Genomic DNA, 22829 nt, shown 5'->3' on the forward strand with positions numbered 1-22829 from the left:
ACACCCACTCACAAACGCGAAGCCATCTAATATACCAATCATTTAATCCATAAGTCATATATATATATGTGTGTGTGTGTGTGTGTTAGATAAATATTTTTTATTATATAATAATATTATATTTAATTTAATATTACATGAATATTTGTAAATTAATTTAATATTTTTTAAATTTTAGAAATATTTTTTATTTTTATTAAAATTAAATTTGTAAAATCACATTGACTTCAATCTTACATTTCACTTTGCTTTATTAATAGACTGATAATTAATTAATTCAAACAAACTTTGCTTTTTAATACTAAAACATAATAATAATTTAAAAAAATCAAAATTAATAATAAAAATAAATAATGAAAAATACTCTCCACTCATTAAAACATAATAATAGTTTAAAAAAATCAAAATTAATAATAATAATAAAAAATAATGGAAAGTACTCTCCGCTATGCCTACACCATTAAACTCCATGCGTTTTTTTTTTTAAACTCTATGAAATTTAAATTCTTGATGGAAAAATTCCATTAGTACACTCATACATATCTAAAAGAATTTAAGAAGTTTTGAGTGTACTCCGTCAAAATGTTAAGGCATGTGAGAAAGACCACGTTAATTTTTTTAATATTTGTTGAGGTATGTGAAAAAGACCACGTTAATTTTTTTAATATTTATTATTATATTTTATATAGTAGAAAATACCTAAATTAAAAAATAGTTTTATAAATATATTAATATATATTTTATATATAGTATATAATTAAATTAAATATAGATAAAAAATAAATAATTTGATATAATAAATATTATGATAAATATTATTAATATATTTAAGTTTATATATATAAAAAATTAAAAATAAAAATATTATATTAGAATTAAATATTATTTTGATATTAAAAGCAAAGAGTTAAATATGTTAATTATATATAATCAGTAAATAATAAAATTATATATAATAATATATTAGTAAGATTAGTTATATTAAATTATTAAAAAATATGAAAAATTTGAGATTAAGGTTTGACTGAATAATTTAATGTTTAATTCTAATATAATTTTTTTTTATAACATAAATGAAATAAAATATTTTTTGTATTAAGTATCATAGAATCACAAAGTTCATTTTTTGCTCATTCGAGCATCCATTACAAACTTATTACATACTAGCTCCTTCCGAGCACCAAACTAGAAACAACAATTGGAAGACCAAGGGTCACAACTTAGAATTCCACACAAAGGTGTCCCTCATGAGAGTTGAACTTGGGTCTCCACATTGAGAACTCAATGCTTTAACCAACTAAGCTCAACCCCTTGGACAAAATGAAATAAAATATTATATATCATTATCATATAATATTGAATCTATATATTATAACAAGAGATGCAAAGCGTCAAGTTCTTGCCAATAGGGTGGAGGGGGAGAAAGAATATAGAGGTAGCTACAAGGATAGAGTGGAAGAGGAAGAAGAAGATGAATAGATTGAGAGATAGATAGGAGATGCAAAGGGAGTGAGAGAGGGAGAGAGATGGCTAAATAAGAGGTAGAAGAGGGGGAGAGGGAGACAGAGACAAAGAGAGAAACAAATAGAGAGAAGTAGAGATAGCAAAATGTAGATGGAGAAGGAGAAAGAAATAGGGGATATTTCTAGAGAGGGATACGGCGGGCGAGAGAGATGAGAAGAGATTGGGAGAGATAAAAGAGGGGGATCTCTCTCTCTCTCTCTCTCTCTCTCTCTCTCTATATATATATATATATATATGCTTATAAATTAGAGTCTTGATTCTAATTCTAATTATTTGTAGATGATGTTTGATTTCAATGTTCATGGAGATAGAGAGAGGGAGAAGAGAAAATAGAGAGAGAAAGAGAGATAGAATTATTAAATTAATCTTAATAGTTTTTAATTATTTTACAATTTCATTAAATGATAAACAATTTTTAAAAAATTAAAATTAAAATCAAATAAAACAAATGAAGAATCAAAATATATCAAAATCCAAATATTTATAAAAATAATATAATAATAAATAATTATTTTATTAAATTAATTAATAAGTAACTCAAATTGCTAGATAGAGTGGAATTGCATATTCTATAGGTTGGGATAGGAAGATAATATGCTTCCACTTTTTTTTGTTAGATAGACTGGAATTTCTTAATCTATAGGTTTGGATATATATAGGTATAATCAAATATAGTATGGTAGTGGTTGAATGCAAAGGCTTGGTTGATGTGTGTAAGGTTGATATATGCCTATATTTAGAAGATGTAAGACTTTTTTGATAATATAAAAGGAAGCTTGCCCAATAGAACTATTAAATTAGAAAAAAAAAAAATATCAAATTAAATTTAGATTAACAATTAAAATAGAAAAAATAAATACAAACAAAAATATAAATATTAATAAAAATAACTAAATATATTAATAAATAATAAAATTATTAAATTTATAAATAATTAAATAAAATAAATCATTTTTTAAATTAACAAAAAATTCAAATTACACATTTAAACAATATTTTCATAAATATTGTTAAATCTTTTCAAATATTGTATGATAGTGATTTGGAAGATATTAGTCATTAATTAAAATCATAAGAATGAAAACAATGATTGCTATATGGAAAATGAAAATGATAATTCAAACTTGTTCACTATAATTTCATAATTAATACCAACAATTCGTAAAAGTGAATTCATAAAGGATAAGCAATTATGAGCATTGCGGTTAAATGATTGTACTCTATCCATGTGCATGCCTTCCTTGTTGGTTGTGTCTATTCTGGCTCCAAAACGGACACATTAATAGACACGTCCTTCCCTGTGTGGGGTTTGTGAATATTAATGACACATTTTTTATATGACTTCCTTCACACGATATTAATTTGGATTGATGCATGTTTCTATATAGACTATGGGCCATCAATTATTACTTTTAATACTACTGACCTTATTAGTACTATTAAAAAAATTAATTTGAACCAATCATAAACAAATTTTAACTTTTAATTTTTTCAATCTTTTTATTTACCAAAGTCTAATTGTACAATTTTTAACATTATAAATTGCGAAAATTATTTTTCTGTACACTTATTGGCTAAATACAATTTAGCTGTTATAAGCAGATTTTTAGGAAATCCAAAATAATTAGTTTTAGTGGTATAGCCATAATATATGTAAATTTAGGAAAATCATAAAGAAAAAAATACTTATATCAAAGACATATCGTTGATTCACAACAACACTAAAACCAACTACAACAATATTTCTCATTAGAGTAAAAATATAAAAATTTAGATATGTATGTTTATTAAACAATATTTTTTATTGATGTTAATATTATTTGATATTCATTATATATCTTATACATATTTAATTTATATTTTTATTTTAATAAACATACATATTTAAATTTTTTATATTTTTTAATATATTTAATAATTTAAATTATATTAACAATAAAATAAAATTTAAATTATATTAAATATTTATATTAAAAATCAACTTTAAAATTTACTTAAAATATTTTCTATTAAAAAAAATTCATCAAATATTGTTCTTTATTATTTCCTTAAAAGTGCCATGCGCCAAAATCTTTCATATTTTTTCTATGAGCTCAATTAGTATAAGCATTTCTGGCCATAAAAATCCACTGAAAAAAATGAGAGTGCATTTTTGTTAAATGTGACGAAGGAGGGAAAAAAAGAGTTAATATAAATAATAGCATTTAATAGAAAATTGTAGAATGTAGAAATTGTATTTATTAATGATAATTATTTGTAATATAAATAAATTGATTTTAATAAAAAAATCTAAATATGAATAAATGTAAATTAATTTAAAAATCTTAATTGTACAAAATATTATTACAATAAAAAAGAGGATTAAAAGTGATTTATTTATTTTAGAATTAGGTAGAGTGAAATCATTCCACCTCAAATGAAGAATAATTAACATTAATAAAAAAGATGATTAAAAGTAATTTATTTATTTTGTTGGATGAACTTATTAGTTAATGTGATTTTTTTTGTTCAAAAGATCTTAGCTAGTTGCACCGTTTGAATAATAACATAGAATTTTTTTTTTTTAATTTTATTTAGTTTTATATATATATAACATTTTATGTTATTTTTAATTTTTACGTTTTCATCTAATCCAATCTAATAAAATTTAAGCAAATTAATAAAATATAATTAGGTTCATGAGAGTCATAATAAAAGAATAAATTTACTATTTAGATTTCAATGTTATTATAATAAATTTAAAATATTTTATCTTAATTATTATAATTTTAAAAATATAATCATTATTAAAATTAAATCATAATTATTATTAAAACTATACTAAAAACAAGGCAAGTACTAGCCACTATGTCACACTTGTTTAATAAATGAAATGGTAAAAATATGTATTTTATTTTTGAGAAAATTGAATTTTCTACCTACTGTTTTTGACATTAGCCAATGAAATAAAGAAAAAAGATATTTTTATAATTATGTAAAATATAAAATAAATATAAATTATAGGATTTTTGTCTAAATTTTTTAATACTTTGCACCTAGGTAAATGCATAAGTATCCTACCTAGAGCAAGAACTAATAATATAATCTAAAGTATTGTATAAAGATTAATATATTAATTATAAATAATTTATTAATAATAACATTACCTAAAATATATAATAATAAATCTATTATTAATAATTATATTAAATATTTTAATTAAATAATTATTAATTGAGAGTAATATTATTATTATTACTTTTAAGATTATAACTTAATTTATAATTATTAATTATATTATAACTTTAATTTTAATTCTTATTAATTACAATATTATAAAATCACTATAATAAGATTAAAATTAGGTTTATAATAACAATTAGTGTTAAAACAAGGGTTGAAGTTAAGGTTAAAATTCTGATTACAAATTATGTTACAAGTTAGAATTAAGGTTATTGTTAAGGTTTGAATTAGTTATAGATATTGTTGTAATTTTATAATTATATTACAATTGTGGACACACTTCATTATATTATTACAAAAATATTTTATCTCAAATTATTATCCAACCTAACTTTAAACAAAGAAACTTATTATTGCAATATTGAAAAGACAAATACTTGCCACTATATGACACTTGTTTTTTATATTAAAAGCAACCAAAACAAGGGGGATGACCCAGGACTAGAACAAAGAAACAGTGGCAAGCCAATTGTCAACAAGACATCAACAAAATTACAGCTTTCTAACTTTCCTCTATAAAAAACTATGATCATTCTACGTAAGTTCAACAGATATATAAAAGTCTTAATAAACATTTTAAACATTTGCCACGTAGGGCAACAGGTGGATAAGTTCAAATATAAGTAGAAATTAAAACTATCAGCCCGTAGGCAACTAGGACCAAACAAAAAACTAGACTTCGAGACATAGAAACATACTATTTCTTTTTTCCATGGCTCCTCTTGGGGAGGAGCTTCCTAGCCCATTCCTTGGTGAGGAATTTGAAAAGGGCCCTGTAGTCATTGTCTTCCTTGTTTTTGCCTTTGGTAGAACTTTCCTGCAGAAGACATAGAGTGGTCATCGAGCAACACATCACGTTCAAAGCAAACCTGGAGACGTTCTGCAACTTGTTTTCCATTGCCTCCATCCTGTTGGTGATTTCCTGCACATTATCAAATAAAGCCTCCACTTTCTTACCCAACTCCGCCAGGTTGTTGTCTTCTTCCTCCTTTTATGCTGCTCACTTCCTCCACCACCATCATCTTCTCGAACTTGAGAGTCGAGGAGGGAGAATTTGTTTGGGATTTGGGGCTGGTCTTCGAGCTCATAGAATTTTTAGGGCTTTCAGAGGCATGGGTGGAGCTAACAGAGTGGGGGGTCGATGTAGACTGGAACAGGGCCACATTCTCATAAGGGATTGAATTCCCAATTTCATGGGAAGAGGAGGGGTCTCTTAGTGATTTTTCATGGGGTTTGGAGGCCAGTCTCACTGAATTGTGGGGGGTGTTGGCCTCATCAGTAATTTCCATATTGGAATCAATCTCCTGGATTCTAACTTTCTTAGGGGTTCTAACATCCTTAGGAGGGCACTTTTTATTTTTCTTGCTGCAAGAGCCAATTTTAAGTAGCTAAGGAGGGCTTGCATCAGGTTTAATGGTAGCAATAGCAGGGGGCGGTTATCAACCACATTCTGGATGGAGATAGTTTGGGGCGGGCAAAGGGTTAGGTGGAAGTTGTAGAGACGAAGGATGAGGCCTTGGTACAGAATGGGGAAGTCTTTTCCTTTTTTCTTGGCCTCGGCAATATCCTTAACATTTGAATCCAACAAATGAAGCAGGTTAAATAGAATGGAGATGTAATCCTTGTTTATAAGGTGGTTAAGGAACGAGAGGTGGTAATAGTAAAAGATTCTATACCTTCCCTCCAGAGTGAAGTATTTCATAACAATATAGCAGACCTCGTCCCACGGAGGCGAAAGCTCCTCCCGGTTGAAACCGCCTACCCTCTTCACTAGGTTTTCGCCTTCACGAAAGAACTAGTTCAGACTGGTGGTATCCAAAATGCGACTATGTTTCTTTCGTTTCCTCCCCTCCATAGACAGACCCGTCGCTTGAGCAATAACTTCTTCATTTATTTCGAAGGAGATACCCCCCATGGTAACCCTTCTATCCTCCCAGGAAGCCACAAATTGCTTAGACAATCTATCATCGTTCCCTTTCATGCTTTCCATAAATTTGTCGATCCCTCTTTCTGAACAGACAAACCACACCGTCGTCTTAGCTTTAAAATCATCAATTTTGTCGAGTTCCAGTCTTAGCCTATCACCCCCCATAGTCGTTTCCTCCAGCTTAGTAGAGCGGAGGAGAAATATGGTAGCAGAAACACAAAGCCGGACCAGAGCAAGAGAAAAGTTGTGATAAAAACTTAGCCTATCCTGAGATAAAATCACGCAATAAATGGTGTGATTATTGCAACTTATGCCTAAGTAGATATCACATTCATGAAATCTACTATACTCGTGCGGACCCTCAATCCAACCAATGTGATTTGACCTATCTCAGTTGTCGCCTTTACCGTCGCCAATAAACTCAGTTCAGATGATAATCAAGAAATTACCATTCCCGATATCAGTACTATCATCATTATTAAACCCCTTTTGGGAGTGATGACAAGGCCATTTGTGGCTACGTGGCAAACCAAGCCCATGATGGGCGGGTTTCCCTTCTAAATTTGAAATTTGAAAATTGGGTCTCTTCATCTGGTAATAGTTATAAGGGTTCATCATTGGACTTGGTTTTTTTTAGTCTCCAAGATCACCTCGGTGGTTACTGGAAGCAAATTGGGGTTCCTCCAACATCATAAGTTGTTCTGCATCCTTCCCACCACTGCCATGGAGTCCATAGTCGCATTCCCTTCTCTAAAGATATGACGGATGGTGAAGCCATTAAGGTTAGCCAGAAGCATCCTGACATCCCTCAAAATGGGATCCACTTTCCACCCAGCAGTAGATCTACAACTCGTCGTTTCCACAATGATCTGCGAGTCACCCTCTGTAGGGTCATAAAATTGTGACACTTGCAATTTCAACTGCATTTGGGTCTTCATGATGGTGGCGTAACGTTGAACCTGAATGGAGACCCCCAAACCTGTTTACGACATCAAAAACTGCATCTTTCTACACCTTGGCCTGATCCTCCTTGCACCCTGCTGTCCCGGGAGGCGGGACCATGGCGCCCAACACCCTGGTCCCTGGCCCTATTTTGGGCCCAGTCTCTTGTTGGGCATCGGGTCTTCAAGTTTGCAATTTGGAAAATAATGTTCCTAGGTCGGCCTAAGGTCGGAAAAATCAGTCTCCTAACCCTAATTGACAAGTATATAAACTACATTTCCCCTCCCATTTGGATAGGGGGTGAGAAACATATGTGTGCAAGAGGCGGAAGCGATAGACAAACATTCAAGCATTCAAGCATTCCTTCAAGCAATTGAGCATTCTAGGTCTCCATTCAAGGCTAGGTGTTGCATTCAAGACAAGGATTCAACCATTGAAGAGGAGATCACCTACAACATACAACATACAACTTCATTACACCTTCGCATGTAAGAATACAAACATTCTTACAACAAGGTATCAATACTTGATTACATTACAAACACTTACATTTACAGCATTCTCATTTCTTGGTTAATTCCAAAACCGGGGTTTGACCTGAAGGCAAACCCCTAATCCCTAACCCCCCCAATCGTCCTCTCTTTTTTGTGTGCAGGTTGCAGGTACACAGCTGTAATTGAAAATCTGGAATCCTTGTGCAGAGACGAACAGATCCCCCTTCGTTTCGTGGATTTTTCGGAGGACCGTGTGCACTCTGGGCGCCATCGTCCCGTCAACTTTCGCTCAAACTTGCAGGACAACATCGTCTCGACATTTTACTGCTAATTTCAGGTCCGCAGCTTCATCCCGTGTCCCTATCTCCATCTACAAGCGAATCTTTCTTACTTTTACATACACTCCTAGTTCAATCCTTCTATCTACATTCTTTACAAAAGAGGGTATCCTTGCTGTCTCAACCCTTGAAACTCATTTAGAATTCAATCTTGCATTGTGTGGGATTGGATCTTGAGAGTTTCAACCCCTCTTTTGAATGTAAAGTCTCTCCTAAGTGAAAACCGTCAATCCTAGTGACCTCCTTTCTCTCTCCTTGGAGTGGGGGAATACCTAGGGTTCGATTTTCCGCTTTACACCTTCAATTTCCAGTTGTTTAATGCCAATGAAAGTGGCAAATCTCAGACCCCATAGGAGAGCCATTCCCTCCGCCTGGGTGACAATATGGTTCTTTAGGTTGCCCGTGTAAGCTACCACAGTATTCCCGAAGTGGTCACGGATGATTCCACCTCCAGCTTGGTAGGCATTTTGGGCAGACCCATCAAAGTTTAGTTTGTACCAATGGGATTTTGGGGCTAACCATTTGGTCTTTTTCCTTTTGATTTTTGCACTATTGTTGAAGACTTCGAACTTCGGGGGGAGCTTCCAAAGTTCAACAATTTTTTAATCCATCGAGTTAGGAGGATTGTGGGGGGTTTTCCATGGTCACAGATATATTATCTAAAATCATTTTGAGGCAATTGTGGAAAACACTATCCGGGGGGGCTTCAATATCTTTGAAAATTATGTTTTTTCTTTCTTTCCATACCCCCCAACAGATGTGCGGTGGGATCTGCCTCCATAATTGGAGGATCAGGGGGTGGTGGAAGGGGGGAGTCCATCCAGTAACAAACTGACTAATGCTATTCTGAAAGACCCATTGCAGACCACATTTTTCAAGGGTTCTAGTCCACAGGTGTCTAGCAAAGGGGGCAGTGGAATAGGTGGTCAATTGTTTCCTCTTTAGCTTTACAAAGAATGCATCTATTGGAAAGTTGGAAGCCCCTCCTTTTTAGATTATCTTGAGTTAATATTTTTCCATGCATTAGGGACCACCAAAAGAAGTTGACTTTTGGGATCAGTTGAGAGTTCCATATCTTCCTCCAACACTCGACATCGCCAGTGGGTCTCAGGAGTTGTCTGTAAGCAGACTTTACTGAGAAAGCCCCCGACTGAGTCCCTTTCCAAATGAACCTGTCTTCCTGAGGAGTAAGGGGAATTCTACATTCCAGCATAATATCCTGCAGCTCCCGAGCAATGGGTAACAGGTTGGGCCGATTAGAGAAGAACTGGACAATGTTCTTCCATCTTCCTCTTTCCGGTTCCATATAATCAGCAATGTAATCCCCCAGGTGCTCCTTTAGGTGATACATAATTTGGTGGAAATGAGTGTCTGCCAGAGGTTTGTCTCCCACCCAAGAGTCTTCCCAAAACCTAATCTTTCTACCATTTCCAATCTACCATTTCAGTCCTTCTCTGATAACCGGTCTATTTTTCAAGATGTTATTCCATAGTTTAGATCCCCGAGGAAGGTCTCCCGTACTCAAGTTACAACAGAATTGCTCCCTTTCTAGATACTTAGCCCTAATAATGTTACACCAATCTGCCTCACCTTTAGCCAGGGTCCATCCCACTTTTGCAATTAAAGCCTTATTCAAGGCATTTATCTTTATGATACCAAGTCCTCCCATGGATTTGGGTAAGCAAACAGTGTCCCAATTTTCCAGAGCAAGGCGTCTTTTTTCCTCCATACTCGTCCACAAGAAGGTTCTTTAGATTTTCTCAAGTTTTTCCCCCATAGCACCAGATAGTTTGAACAAGGAAAGGAAGTACACCGGGATGCCCTGGAGGGAAGCAGCAAGGAGTTAAAGCTTGCTCGCACTGCTAAGGAATTTCCCTTTCCAACTAGCAAGTTTCTTTTGTATCCGCTCAAGGATAGTATTCCAGAAAGCGCAAGTGACCTCTTTAACAGTGAGGGGGAGAACCAGGTAAGTCCCTGGAAGAGCAGTAGTCCTACACCCCAATATAGAGAGGATTTTAAGTTGAAGGTCATTAGGGGTGTTGAAGAAGAAGAGATTACTCTTATCATAATTGATACATTGCCCAGATGCCTTGGCATAATCCGCTAGTAAATTCTTCCATAGTTTGGCCTCCATCACAGATGACATACCAAACAGAAAGGTGTCATCAAAAAATTGTTGGATAACTGAGGGGGGGATCGTAGAAGCAGCTTTGAATCCCTGCAGTCTGCCATTGATCATCATATCAACCACATTTATACTCAAAACTTCAGCAATCCTGATGAAAAGATAAGGTGACAAAGGGTCTCCTTGTCAAATACCTTTTTTAGCCTTAAAACAGCCTCTAGGGGTCCCATTAATCAAGACCAAGAACTGGACTGTAGTAACACATTCCCGAATCATATCAACAACCTTCTGACTGAAGCCCAGTTTTGAGAGAGTTTTAAATAAAAAACACCAGTTTACTTTATCATAAGCTTTTGAAATGTTGAGCTTGAAAGTCATACCTGGGATTCTGCTCCTGTCCATGGAGTAGATTATTTCATGAGTGACAATGGCAACATCCATAATTTGGCGACCGGGGACAAAACCTTTATGGGAAGGAATGATAAACTTTGCCAGAAGGGGCTTGATTCTATTCACAAGGACCTTGGATATTATTTTGTAGATAGAATTGTAGAGGCTTATGGGTCGGAAGTCCTTCATGCAATTGGGTTCGATGACTTGGGGACAAGAACAATGTAAGTGTTATTCATTTTTTTCAATAATTTACCAGTCTTGAAGAAATCTTTCACTGCTTTCATAATTAACGATGTCCCAATAATCTTGGAAAAATGTCGGGGGGAAGCCATCCGGGCCTGGGGTCTTGAAAGCACCCATCGCAAAGACTGCCAAACAAACCTCCTCCGAGGAGATAGGAGCAAGTAGTTGACAATTATCCTCCTCCCCAATGGTATTAGGGAGCTTACTCAAAAGACTGTCCTGGAGAGACACATTGTTCCTTCCAGACTCTGTGTACATTCTTATGAAGAAGTCAGTGGCATTTTGGCCAATTAAGGAATCTCTAGTGATCTCTTGATCTTAGTCATCCCTTAGACTTTTAATAAAGTTTCTCCTTTTATGGATGCTCGTCGAGCAGTGGAAGAAGGCCGAGTTTTTGTCCCCCTCTTTCAGCCACTAAATTTTGGATCAAGTTGTTTCTAGTAGATTTCCTCCTTAGAGAGGATTTCCTTCCAATTCTTACGACATTCTTCTTCATCACCCAGCATAGAGTGGGGTGAGGGGCGGGGGGGGTCACCTGCTGCCATATTGCTCTAGAGTTGTTCCAGTCTGGAGCATAACTATTTTTTCTTCTTGAAGATGTCACCAAAAGTTGCCTTATTCCAACCTTTGACTTCCCCGCGGATGAGTTTCAATTTCTCAGCAATTCTGAACATAGCAGTCCCTTGAATCGGGGTAGCCCACCAACCCTTGACCAGGTCTTTGAAATCCGAATGTGAGGCCCACATAATCTCATAGCGGAAAGGGGGGGACCCAGGTAGGGTCTATCCTTCCAAAGGAGCAGGAGGGGGTTATGATCAGAAGCTGTCCTTGGGAGAGTCTTAAGGGAGGAGTTGTGGCCAATATCCCAGTTGGTAGAGACAAGGAATCTATCCAGTCTGACTTGAATTAGGTGATTGCCTTTCCTATTATTCGATCAGGTGTAGGGGACACCCTGAAGATCAAGATCAAAGAGGCTAGAGACATTAATGAGGTTGGCGAGATCTCCCATGCTATCTGTAAAATCAACTAGACCTCCACTTTTTTCAGAGGGGTAGAGTGGGGTATTAAAATCTCCAGCCAACATGTACTGAGACTTCTAGTCCGCCAGGATGAGTTCATAAATTTCCTCCCACACCAGATGCCTTCCCACTTTGGAGTTGGGGGCATATATATTGAACAGGTGCTAGTAGTGCTCACCTCATTGAAAAGTAACCGTTAAGAAGTTCTGAGTGCTGACATAAATCTTTCCTTGGATTTTGAGGGAGTCTTAGAGGGTAGCAATTCCCCTAGAACCCCCCAAAACATCCACATATAAAAAGGCAGCCCCCGACCAAAGTTTACGAGCAATGGTTGCAAAAGTTTGGTAAGACATTTTAACCTCTTGAAAAAGACAAATATCAAGTTTCATTTCCAAGATGTACTGTTTTATAGCGAATTGCTTCTGGGGACTGTTGAGACCTCTTATGTTCCAGGAGAGGAACTTCATTTCTTATTTCTGTTGATTCCGTCAAGGGGCAGCTGTTTGCCCTTGCAATATCCCTTGCCATAACTTTATATCTCAGCACCCTCTCTGAAGGTCTTCTAGCCTTGGGTTTCTTCTTCTGGGTCATCTATTCTTTATGGACTAACATGGACTAAAATGAATTAAGAGTATTTCATGTTTACAAAGAGGGGGTTTTTTGATTTGTCTTCTTCGATCAAGAAAACTTGAGCGACAAACTACACTTGACGGACAACAATTATTTATCTGATCATATGCTCGTTAAAAATTCATTCACCTCCTCTGCAACTTCTACTTCTATCTGGTTGCCGCTGGCTACTTGTTGATCTCGGGGATTTAAAGCTCTTGGCCGATTTTTAAAAACCTTAGTCGCGCGATTTTGATGTTATTGGCGGACAGGAGTGATGGAATGGCACAATTGCTATGCGTTTTGCTGTCGTTTTGGTCTCTGATCACGGGACTGTGCTAACCTTGCCGCCAACAACCTTCAATCGCGCGATCCCCTTTTTTTCTGCTACTGTCGCAAAATTTTGTGGCTGTTACGTTTGACTCAATTAAATATGAGAAGACGATGTACAGGCAACAAGTTTCATATTGAATTGTGGTGGTCGCCACCTGTGAATAATATCCCATATACCACACTATTTGTCATCCTTTCTATAATAAGAAATTGTGACATCTTCCTTGGCCTTGCCCATGGCCTCATCAATGAAAACCTGTGGTGGTTTATACTTATCGACCCTGTAAAGAACCTTAATAAAAGCCGTCAATGCCTTCACCTTATCTCTGGTTGATGTGTTTTACAACATTAAAGTCGTTTTTGCATATTTAGTAGTGGTAAATTGTACACAATTTTTATGATAAATATTACTCCTGTACGGAACTGAAATTTGTGGCAGATCACAGTACTTCTCCATTATAACTGAATGTACTTTTGCGACCTACTGTGCTCTACAACTTGGTCATTAGTGAACGTTATAATCTCTATCTAGGTTTTCTGATGTCTTCAAACATCAGTGAACAAAAAACAATGGACTCTGGCATTTTTTTTTTAATCAATGCAACAACTGATTTCTAGAGCACAGCACCCTTTCTCAATGAGCCAAGAAATTTCAAAGTAGTTACATTTTTATGAGAGTTTATTCGTCATACGCTCCACTCCAGCTCTTCTCTAGCTCTTCTCTGCCCAAATTGATGTTTCTTTCAGACTTTGCTGACATCTTCCATAGTAATCTTCCTAGGAGAAGTGCTGATACTAATTTTTCTATATAAGTTTTGCGTAAGGCAGAAAGGAATTCCACGATTGGATAAGCAGCCTGTTCATATGAAGTTCATAATTGCTATATACCGTGAGTACATAAATTAGAAAAACATACAGTAACACATAAAAGAAACCTGCATTTTCAGCTCAAATTGGAGCAATATGTGAGTGGATCATATAAATTTGTTTGGTAAGTAAAGTTAAATTGGTGATATGCTGTCTTATGACTTGAGGTTTCCAAGATTTGCATCTCATTATGTCCCAAATGAATAGCGAGTTTAATGGAATTGCCTGACTTTGCCTTAACATTTGCAGGAGAAGCTGTATTTGTAGATGACATTCCTTCTCCAGATAATTGCCTGCATGGGGCATTTGTTTACAGCAAAAAGGCTTTGGCGTTAATTAAGAAGGTTGATGTAAAAGATGCATTAGAATCTCCCAGTGTAGTTTACTACATATCCTATAGTGATATCCCTAAACAAGGAAAAAATATTAGTGTCGATGGAAGGTATGGCGAAGAAATTCTGTTTGCTGAAGATACTGTGGAGTGCTTTGGTCAACCGATAGGACTTATGGTAATTAAGTTACAACGCATTGCTAGTTGAGCGTCAAAATATTTACATTTCCATACAGACGATAGACTACTATTTTAGTGCTCTTATTGTAGCATCTGTTCATCACCAGCTTGATTAAATTTCACCTTTAAAATCCTTTTTATTGAAATTTATAACATTGTTTTTTCATTTCTTTACGATTTTCTCTTATAAGTTTACATTGCTCGCATGCAATTTGGTAGGTTGCAAATACTTGGCATGATGCAAAAAGGGCAGCTGATAAAGTGAGTGTAGATTATGATTGTGAGACATTAGGTCCTCCTATTCTCTCTGTTGAAGATGCAGGAGCAAAAAACAGTTTCTATAATGTTCCCCAAATTGTGGCTCCTAAGCCCGTAGGAGATCTTGCAAAAGGAATGTCAGAAGCAGATATTAGGATTGAATCTGCAGAGGTAATTTGTTCAAAAAATTAATCTTCATGTTATAAGGTCGGCTAAAGACCTGCAGCACCGTTCACCGTAAAAGCAATTGAAGCACATTTCAATTTTAAGGTCTATGATAGGATGATAAGCAAAGGTCCTTAAAGATACACGTAAAATAATTTTTGGAAATCATATCTAACTTGAACAGTTGTTCTAACAGGTCAGAACTGGATCTCAGTATTATTTCTATCTAGAAACCCAGACTGTGTTAGCTATACCAGATGAAGATGAGTGCATGGTAGTTTACAGCGCATGCCAGAACCCAGATGTTTCACAAAAAACTATTGCAAAGTGTCTTGGCATTCCTACTCATAATGTGCGCGTTATAACAAGAAGAGTGGGTGGTGGATTTGGTGGGAAGGGCTTTAGATCTATACCTGTAAGTTCTTGCAAACAGAAATTTCATTTTAGTCCATGTTTTCTGTTAACTAGTTTTAGAGCTACCTTGATCAAATGTTATACAACTTTCTATACGTTTGCATAAGAGCATTGAACATTCATATACAGGCATATAAATTCGCAATATTTGCTGTGTTTCAACAAGTTAGTTTTCCAGTTGTCTTACCAATGCTTGCAAAGCCTTGTACTATTCACGGAGTAGCGATGGATTGAATAAATGAAATGTGAAAACTGGTTAGGTGTGAGAGTGTTAGGAGAAGAGTGACTAATGAGTTTCCTGTAAATCACTACTAGGTAAAAAATTAATAATTTACACATACTCATATATATATAATATAATAAGTCTAATTTGTGACAAGAAAACAGTATTGAAGAAAATCAAGGAAAGAAAACTAAATAAAAATCAGCATCCCTCTCAGACTTACTGACCTAAATCAAGAAGAAAGCTCAGCACAAAAAGAGGAATCCTCTAGGCCGACTAAAGGAATTTGTATTGCACACTATATATTTGCACACATATAACAGCCCACCATCTTCTAGAAAATTACATTATTAACTACATGACAACAGCAACTTGTACATCAATTTTTGGAGTTATATTTAGTGTAAGATAATAGATCTTCCGGAGTCAATACCAAGCCGGTATTCAACTAAAGGATTGGCATCTTTGTTAGGACCCCATATGTCTCCTATATAAGGTGTAGACATACAGACCAAGGATTCTGAAGTTCTCTTTTGTTCTGAAACATTGCATGATGCAAAGCCCTTGTGCGCTAAGTGCACACTATTGTGGGGTATTCATCTCACGTTACCATTTTGTGGGCCATTTTTTGAGAGCATAACAGCCTTTTTTTATACTTAAGCTTGCTATTGTCTTTCAAGAGAATCTAGGATCCTCCATATCTCTAGGGTAATATGTTGGGACCACAATACACCCAAGTCTAACTCAAATTCAGGGGACCTATTTTTATTAACTCATTTTGGTTTTCTTGATTTTTTCCATCTTATTAATCAGATTGATGTACACAGGTCAGCTTCTTGCTGAATTTTTTTCACAATCAATTTTTCTCTCTTGTTTTGGTTCCCACATTTCATCACTTTGTTTTGCTTCCTAGGTTAGGGAGACTTGTATATGTCTAAGTTGGTTGAAGTAATCTTTCTTAACCAGGGTTTCGCCACATGTTTGACATCAGTTTTAATTCTTTTATCGTGCTGAGTTTCTTTAGCATGGTCATTGTCTCAGTTTTCTCCACTTTGGTTTCTAATAGCCTCATGGATGCAAGGAATTGTAAACCAGTTGAAAATTGTTTTTGTGGTAACCTTAACTCAAATTTAATGTGAATTTTTTCAAATCTGAAATTTACTCTGGCAAACATAATTAAAAATATACTGAAATAACCTTCATACTATTTGCATGATAAAGATCGTAACATATAATGTTGATTTTTTTAAAAAACTCTGTTACAATTTTTCAGTTTACAACTTACGCCTTTCAGTGCAAATTATAATTTCTATGAGAAATTGCTCTTTTGAAGTCAAAGCATTTTTGTCCTATTTCTAGGAAATCAATGGGGTTTTGTCCACCTATCGTTAGAACCCAAGGGTTTTCATCCTTAGACTTAATAGTTGAACACAAGTTCTTAAACTATGTAAAGTGGGGGTTTGCTTGATATGCTGGCCAAAAAGTGTGAAGTGATGAAGTTGCCTAAATAATACTAGCTTAGGGACCAAAATCTGACAACCAAATCCACCAACTAAAAACTTGGAGGGAGAGCAAGGGTCATTTACAAGTGTACAGGTCATCCAAGCTCACTAGCAACAGGTTTATATGGACATGTACAACAAACCATGCCCTTTGCATCAACAACTATCTGAGTTCATACACCAACTATGCCTCTGAGGGGCTAACATTTGCTAACCAATGTTTAAATGTCTTCCTCTGTACTATTGCATTCATTTGAGGCCATTATGGTATCTTGGTTTGTGCAAGGAGATAGGTAGAGTTTGTGTGCAAAAAACAAGGGTATGATAAAATGCATGCCCAAAAGATGCAATTGCAAGAGGGACTGCATAATTGGGAGCTAAGATGTTCAAATGGATTTCTACTTCAGTATGTTGGCATAATGATCTCCAATTATTTGAAGTCAGGGGTGTGGTCCTTGGGGAATGGGATGTAGGAATGCTAAGATGCTAGGGGATGCAAAGGTCCATAGGCCAAAAAGGCAGAATGACATGACAATGAGGAATGAGCTATCAAGATCCTTGCAAATAACTCTTGCAAGAGGTATGATTGTAGGGAGAACCTCAAAGATTCACAAGATGAAAGCAAAAATTCTAAAAGCTCGAGTGGCTTCATAAGGGAAAACAGGATCAAAGCTCAGGGACATTTAATAGTGGAAGGAGTGAGGATCAAGGTTCAAAGATAACCAATGTGAGGAAAGGGGATCAATATCTAGGGCTATTTGATGTAGGAAGGAGCAGATCAAGATTTGAAGATACCCAATGCAAGAGGGAACTAGGATCAATATTCAGAGATACTTGATGTTGGAAGGATTGAGGATTAGGATTTAGAGATACCCAATGTAGGAAGGAGTGAGGATCGAGATCTAGAGATGATTGATGTAGAAAGTAGTGGCAATTGAGATTCAGAGATACCTAATGTAGGAGGGAGTGGGGATCATGATTTCAAGATATTGCATAGTTTTAAAGTGAGGAATGAAATGGTCTAAGGGTTTGCAAACGACAAGGGAGCAAGAGGTTGAGGATTGGAGTCTCAAACTATCCAATACTACAAAGATGAAGAATTAAGGATATAGCATACTTATACTAGGGTGATGAGGGAAAGGAAAAATTGAAAGTCTACATACTTGACAAGGATGAAGGAGGGGGATCATGGTTCAAAGTTCCAAGATTTTAGTAGGGAAAATTCCAAGAGCTCATGATGTAATAGAGGTTGAGACTGGGGAATTTTGGAGATTGTGAGGATTTGTAATATACACCCCTATTTTTTTTGAAAATTTTCATCAATTAGACTTAATACGCAATGCAACTTCCTTCCAGTTTTTGATCACCTAGTTCTCAAGATGGGCAAGGTGAAAGCATACCATGTTCGAGATTATACGATTATATTGAAATGCTACAATTGAAAGGAAATGCACTAGGTGGCCAGCCAATCAATACTACTTATTCCATGGATTCCTTATGCAATAGTGAAAGAAAGCACACAACCATGTTTTCAATAGGGTGCAATTGCAAACATCCACTTATTCAGTGGGAAAATAAAGAAGGAACTTCCAATTATGTAGTGAGAAAGCAAAGAGGGGACTTCCACTTATTCAGTGGGAAAGCTTAATAATACAAATGAACCACTTATTCGGTGGGGTGTGTAACAACCAAACCATCCACTGATTCAGTGGGAATTAATACAAAGCCACCACTTATTTAGTTGGGTGAATTCAATAATCAAAGAGATTATGCCAAACACACTGACAATACTACCATCCAGTGTTTACAATCATTCATCAAAATATAATAAATTGCTGCAATACTTCATAAATCATAGATAATCAATGGAAACATGAACCCAAAATTTAGAGTATCTCAAATAAGTGGTAAGAAGATAGATTGCAGGTCCATTATCGGCTTGTAGCATGTTGCAACAGGTCTGAACAGTGTGGTAAATACTCAAAATACTCACCCAACCTTGTCTCCACCTCACCTCAAACACACACAAGAAGATATAAATCCTCAAAACGATTCCAACTTTCACCAAATCTCATTAGAATAAGGATACATCAATGTAGAAACTGATTTCAGACATGTGCAGGTCTGATATGGCATTGGTACAACACCTCCAAATGACATCAAAATTCATCATAAACTTCAAAGTTCACTTGTATGATGCTTGAAACTTGTTTGTAGACCTTAGGTGCTTGCATGCAAGGTTGTAGTTGGCAAAAAGTATATGTAGTTGTAGTCAGCTAAATAAATATTGTTATGAATTGTAATTAAGGAGATTAGTTCCCGACTACTTGTGGGTTGGTAGTTGGCAGTTATTGGCGGTTGGTAGTCTTAACCAACCCGGTACACTATTTATATGTAGTTGTTTGTAGTCAGGACATCTCTTTCCAGTGTTATTGTACTTATTGCATATCTTGCATGTGATAATTGGAAATGAAAGTTATATCTTTTTAATATGCACAATGAGTTATACTGTTCTATTCCTATGTTTTGTTATTGTACTTTTCTGTTAACTTTTGTAACTAGTTGAGTTAGGTAGTAAACATTTGGTGGCGTTACCAATACGAATCCTAGGAAAATATAATTCATAGATAGGCAATATGGTAATGTAATGGGTTGACCCATGGAAGGACTAGAAGTAACTAAACCCGAAGAAGAGGAAATGCAACAAAAGATGAACTAACACAAGACTTGGTTTACTTGTGGGAAGCATCGATTAACTTGTAGTCTTGTATATTCAAAGGGAAGCTCTCTAGCGAGAGGTTCCCAAGATTGCCATCCGGGATAACCTAATAGTGAATGACGAAGTTGACCATCTTCTCTGGAGACTGCCGAGGTTGCTGGCATGCAACTTTATTGCCCTTTGAGACCTTTGGGAAGAGAGGGACTGAGAGTGACGTAGACAACAATTACTGCAATGGTATGGAGAACGAAATTGGAGGGAAGAAGAAGAACGTGACACTACCACGAGACATACTTTTGAAAATTAATGCCTATGCAACCAAACAAGGATAGAAGACGTACTCCAAGCAGTTAGGAAGTTACTGTAGGATCTATAAGAAGATCCCTTTGGCTGAGAGAACAAAGTGAGTGATGAAGATGGTTGAGAAGAATTGCAGAAGTGGAAAATGGAGGACTATTGAGGGAAAGTCCTAGTTTGCCAAGAAGTAAAAGTCGCAGCATTAGTCGAAGTCGTAGTTGGGAGGAAAGGAAGAATTTCATCGATGGTGTGCAATTGAAAAGCGAGTGGGTAGAACTAGCAAGACACCTACCACTCTTGGACAAAGCATACAAAGACCTTGTTGACCAAATAGGCAACCCATCTGTACAGTCAGTATCGAATGAAGAAGAAAACCTTGAGACCTAGTTGGTGGAGAGTAGCTAGTCTGTACACTTGGTGTGGGATGAAGGGGATGAAGGATGAAACCTTGAGAATGAGGTTCCCAAGATACTTGAGAATAATTTATATTGCATAAAGAAGCTATCCATATTAGAAGAACTAGAATAGGGGGTGCTGATCTGAAGTCTCTAGGGAGAAGAGACTCTAGGAACGAAGAGGAAGGTAGCCTAAGTGCAAGGGACGTTGAGGGTAGATGCGTAGAGGACTCGTATGTGGTTGTGAGTGCAAGTGAAGCACCGAAATGTTGAGAGCAAAACAATTTAATAGGTCCAAGGCATAGGGTACATACTGACTAAGAAAGACGGTGACTCCCTTGCAAGTCCAAATGTCGATAGGTAGAAACTCCCTGAGTTTATAGGAACTATAGCGGAGGATCTGGTAAAGCACTTTAAGACATGCAAAACTATTTGGATAACTATTACAGATGTAATTGGTAAAATTAGATGTTATTTACTACTGATCAAACCGATCATTAAATAGAATTAAAAGAAACGATGTTTCTAATAAGAAACGATCTTCGGAATTAGAAAGAATCTAATTATACAAGATTTACAATATATTGACCATTAAACATAATAGAAACAAATATAATGAAGATATTATTCTAATACCCTCCCTTAATGGTCAATCTGTCTATGACACCAAGCAACCCCCTGAACTTAGCAAACTTATCCGGAAGTAGGGACTTGGTGAGAATATCTGCAGTTTGGTCCTCTGTAGGAACATACTGTAAATGCACGGATCCATCTTCAACCAGCTTGTAGATGAAGTGACAATGAAGCTCAACATGCTTGGTCCGCTCATGGAAGATTGGATTCTTAGCAATTTTCAACACCCCTTGATTGTCACAGAAGAGGGGTGTAGGACTGGCTTGAGACAGTTGGATGTCTGAAAGCTTCCATCGAAGCCAAACTGCCTCACAAGCTGCTTTGACTGTTCCTCGATATTTAGCTTCAGTCGAGGAAAGAGCCACGACCTGCTGCTTCTTACTGGTCCAAGTGATAGCACCTGTGCCCAAACTGAAGACATAGCAGGATGTAGACTTTCTGTCATCAACAGAGCCCGCTCAATCCGAATCTATGAAACCGATGAGTCTGGTGTCTTTGGTCCGTCCATAAAGGATACCAAAGTCTAAAGTGCCCTTGACATAGCGCAGGATTCGCCTCGCTGCAGCCCAATGTTTTGATGTAGGGGTTGTCATGAAGCGGGATATGTAGCTCATTGCACAACTCAAATCAGGTCTAGTGGAGGTGAGATAGATTAAACTGCCCACTAGTTGTTTGAAATCAGATTCATTCTCAATTGGAGAACTGGATTTGGCCGACAACTTTAGGCCTCTCTCCATAGGTGTAGATGTAGGTTTGCAGTTCTGCATTCAAAACTTGTCTAGTAGAGCCCTGACATATTTGGACTGAGAAATGAAGATGCCATGAGACTGCTGCCAAACCTCAACACCTAGGCAATAGTGCAGAAGGCCAAGGTTAGTCATGTCAAAAGACTGGCATAAATTATGCTTGATTCCCTGAACCAAAGATTCCGAGCTACTAGTGATGATCAGATCATCAATATAAATAACCAAAATGATGATATCACTGCCAGTAGTCATGACATACAAATTTGAGTTAGAAGGACTCCTCTAGAAACCCTAATCTGTGAGGTACTTATCAATCTTCATGTACCATGCCCGAGGAGCCTGTTTCAGGCCATAGAGTGCTTTCACCAGTTTGAGCACCTAGTGTTCTTTTCCGGCAACCTTGAATCCAGGAGGTTGCGTCATGTAGACCTCTTCCTGTAACTCACCATTCAGAAAGGCACTCTTGACGTCCATTTGATGTACCTTCCAGCCACACTGAGCTACCATGGCTAGGACTAATCTGATGGTGCTCATCTTTGCAGTCGGAGTAGAGGTTTCCTCGTAATCAATGCCTTCACACTGAGAGAAGCCTTTGGCAACAAGACGAGCCTTGTACTTATCTAAAGTACCATCAGCCTTGTATTTTACTTTATAGACCCATTTGCACCCAATGGGTTTCTTGCTTGGAGGAAGATCTGACAGAACCCAAGTGTTATTTTTCAGCAAGCTTTGGTGCTCAGTTGCCATAGCTTGTTCCCACTTAGGTATCCCTTTTGCCTCTGTGTATGTTTGAGGTTCATACACACTGTGAATGTTCGCCATGAGAGCAAAATCGACATAACCAGGCTGCTTGCTCTTTTTCCGAGCAATTCTACCCTCGATGAGCTCATCATCATGAAGATTAGCAAGTGTCTTAGCCCACCATTTAGG

The 22829-nt window shown here is 36.2% G+C and overlaps 1 protein-coding gene across 1 annotated transcript in view; it reads left to right on the forward strand.

The window, feature by feature from the left end:
• Positions 1–15490, forward strand: part of LOC131033172 (probable aldehyde oxidase 4) — a 32400-nt gene extending 16910 nt beyond the window's left edge. Inside the window, exons 3-5 of the mRNA XM_057964318.2 lie at positions 14286–14545; positions 14767–14976; positions 15167–15490. Coding sequence (XP_057820301.2) covers positions 14286–14545; positions 14767–14976; positions 15167–15490 — 794 coding nt within the window. The remainder of the gene's footprint in view (positions 1–14285; positions 14546–14766; positions 14977–15166) is intronic.
• Positions 15491–22829: the final 7339 nt, after the last annotated feature.

The sequence above is a fragment of the Cryptomeria japonica genome, chromosome 6, assembly GCF_030272615.1.
Source record: "Cryptomeria japonica chromosome 6, Sugi_1.0, whole genome shotgun sequence".
Lineage (NCBI taxonomy): Eukaryota > Viridiplantae > Streptophyta > Pinopsida > Cupressales > Cupressaceae > Cryptomeria > Cryptomeria japonica.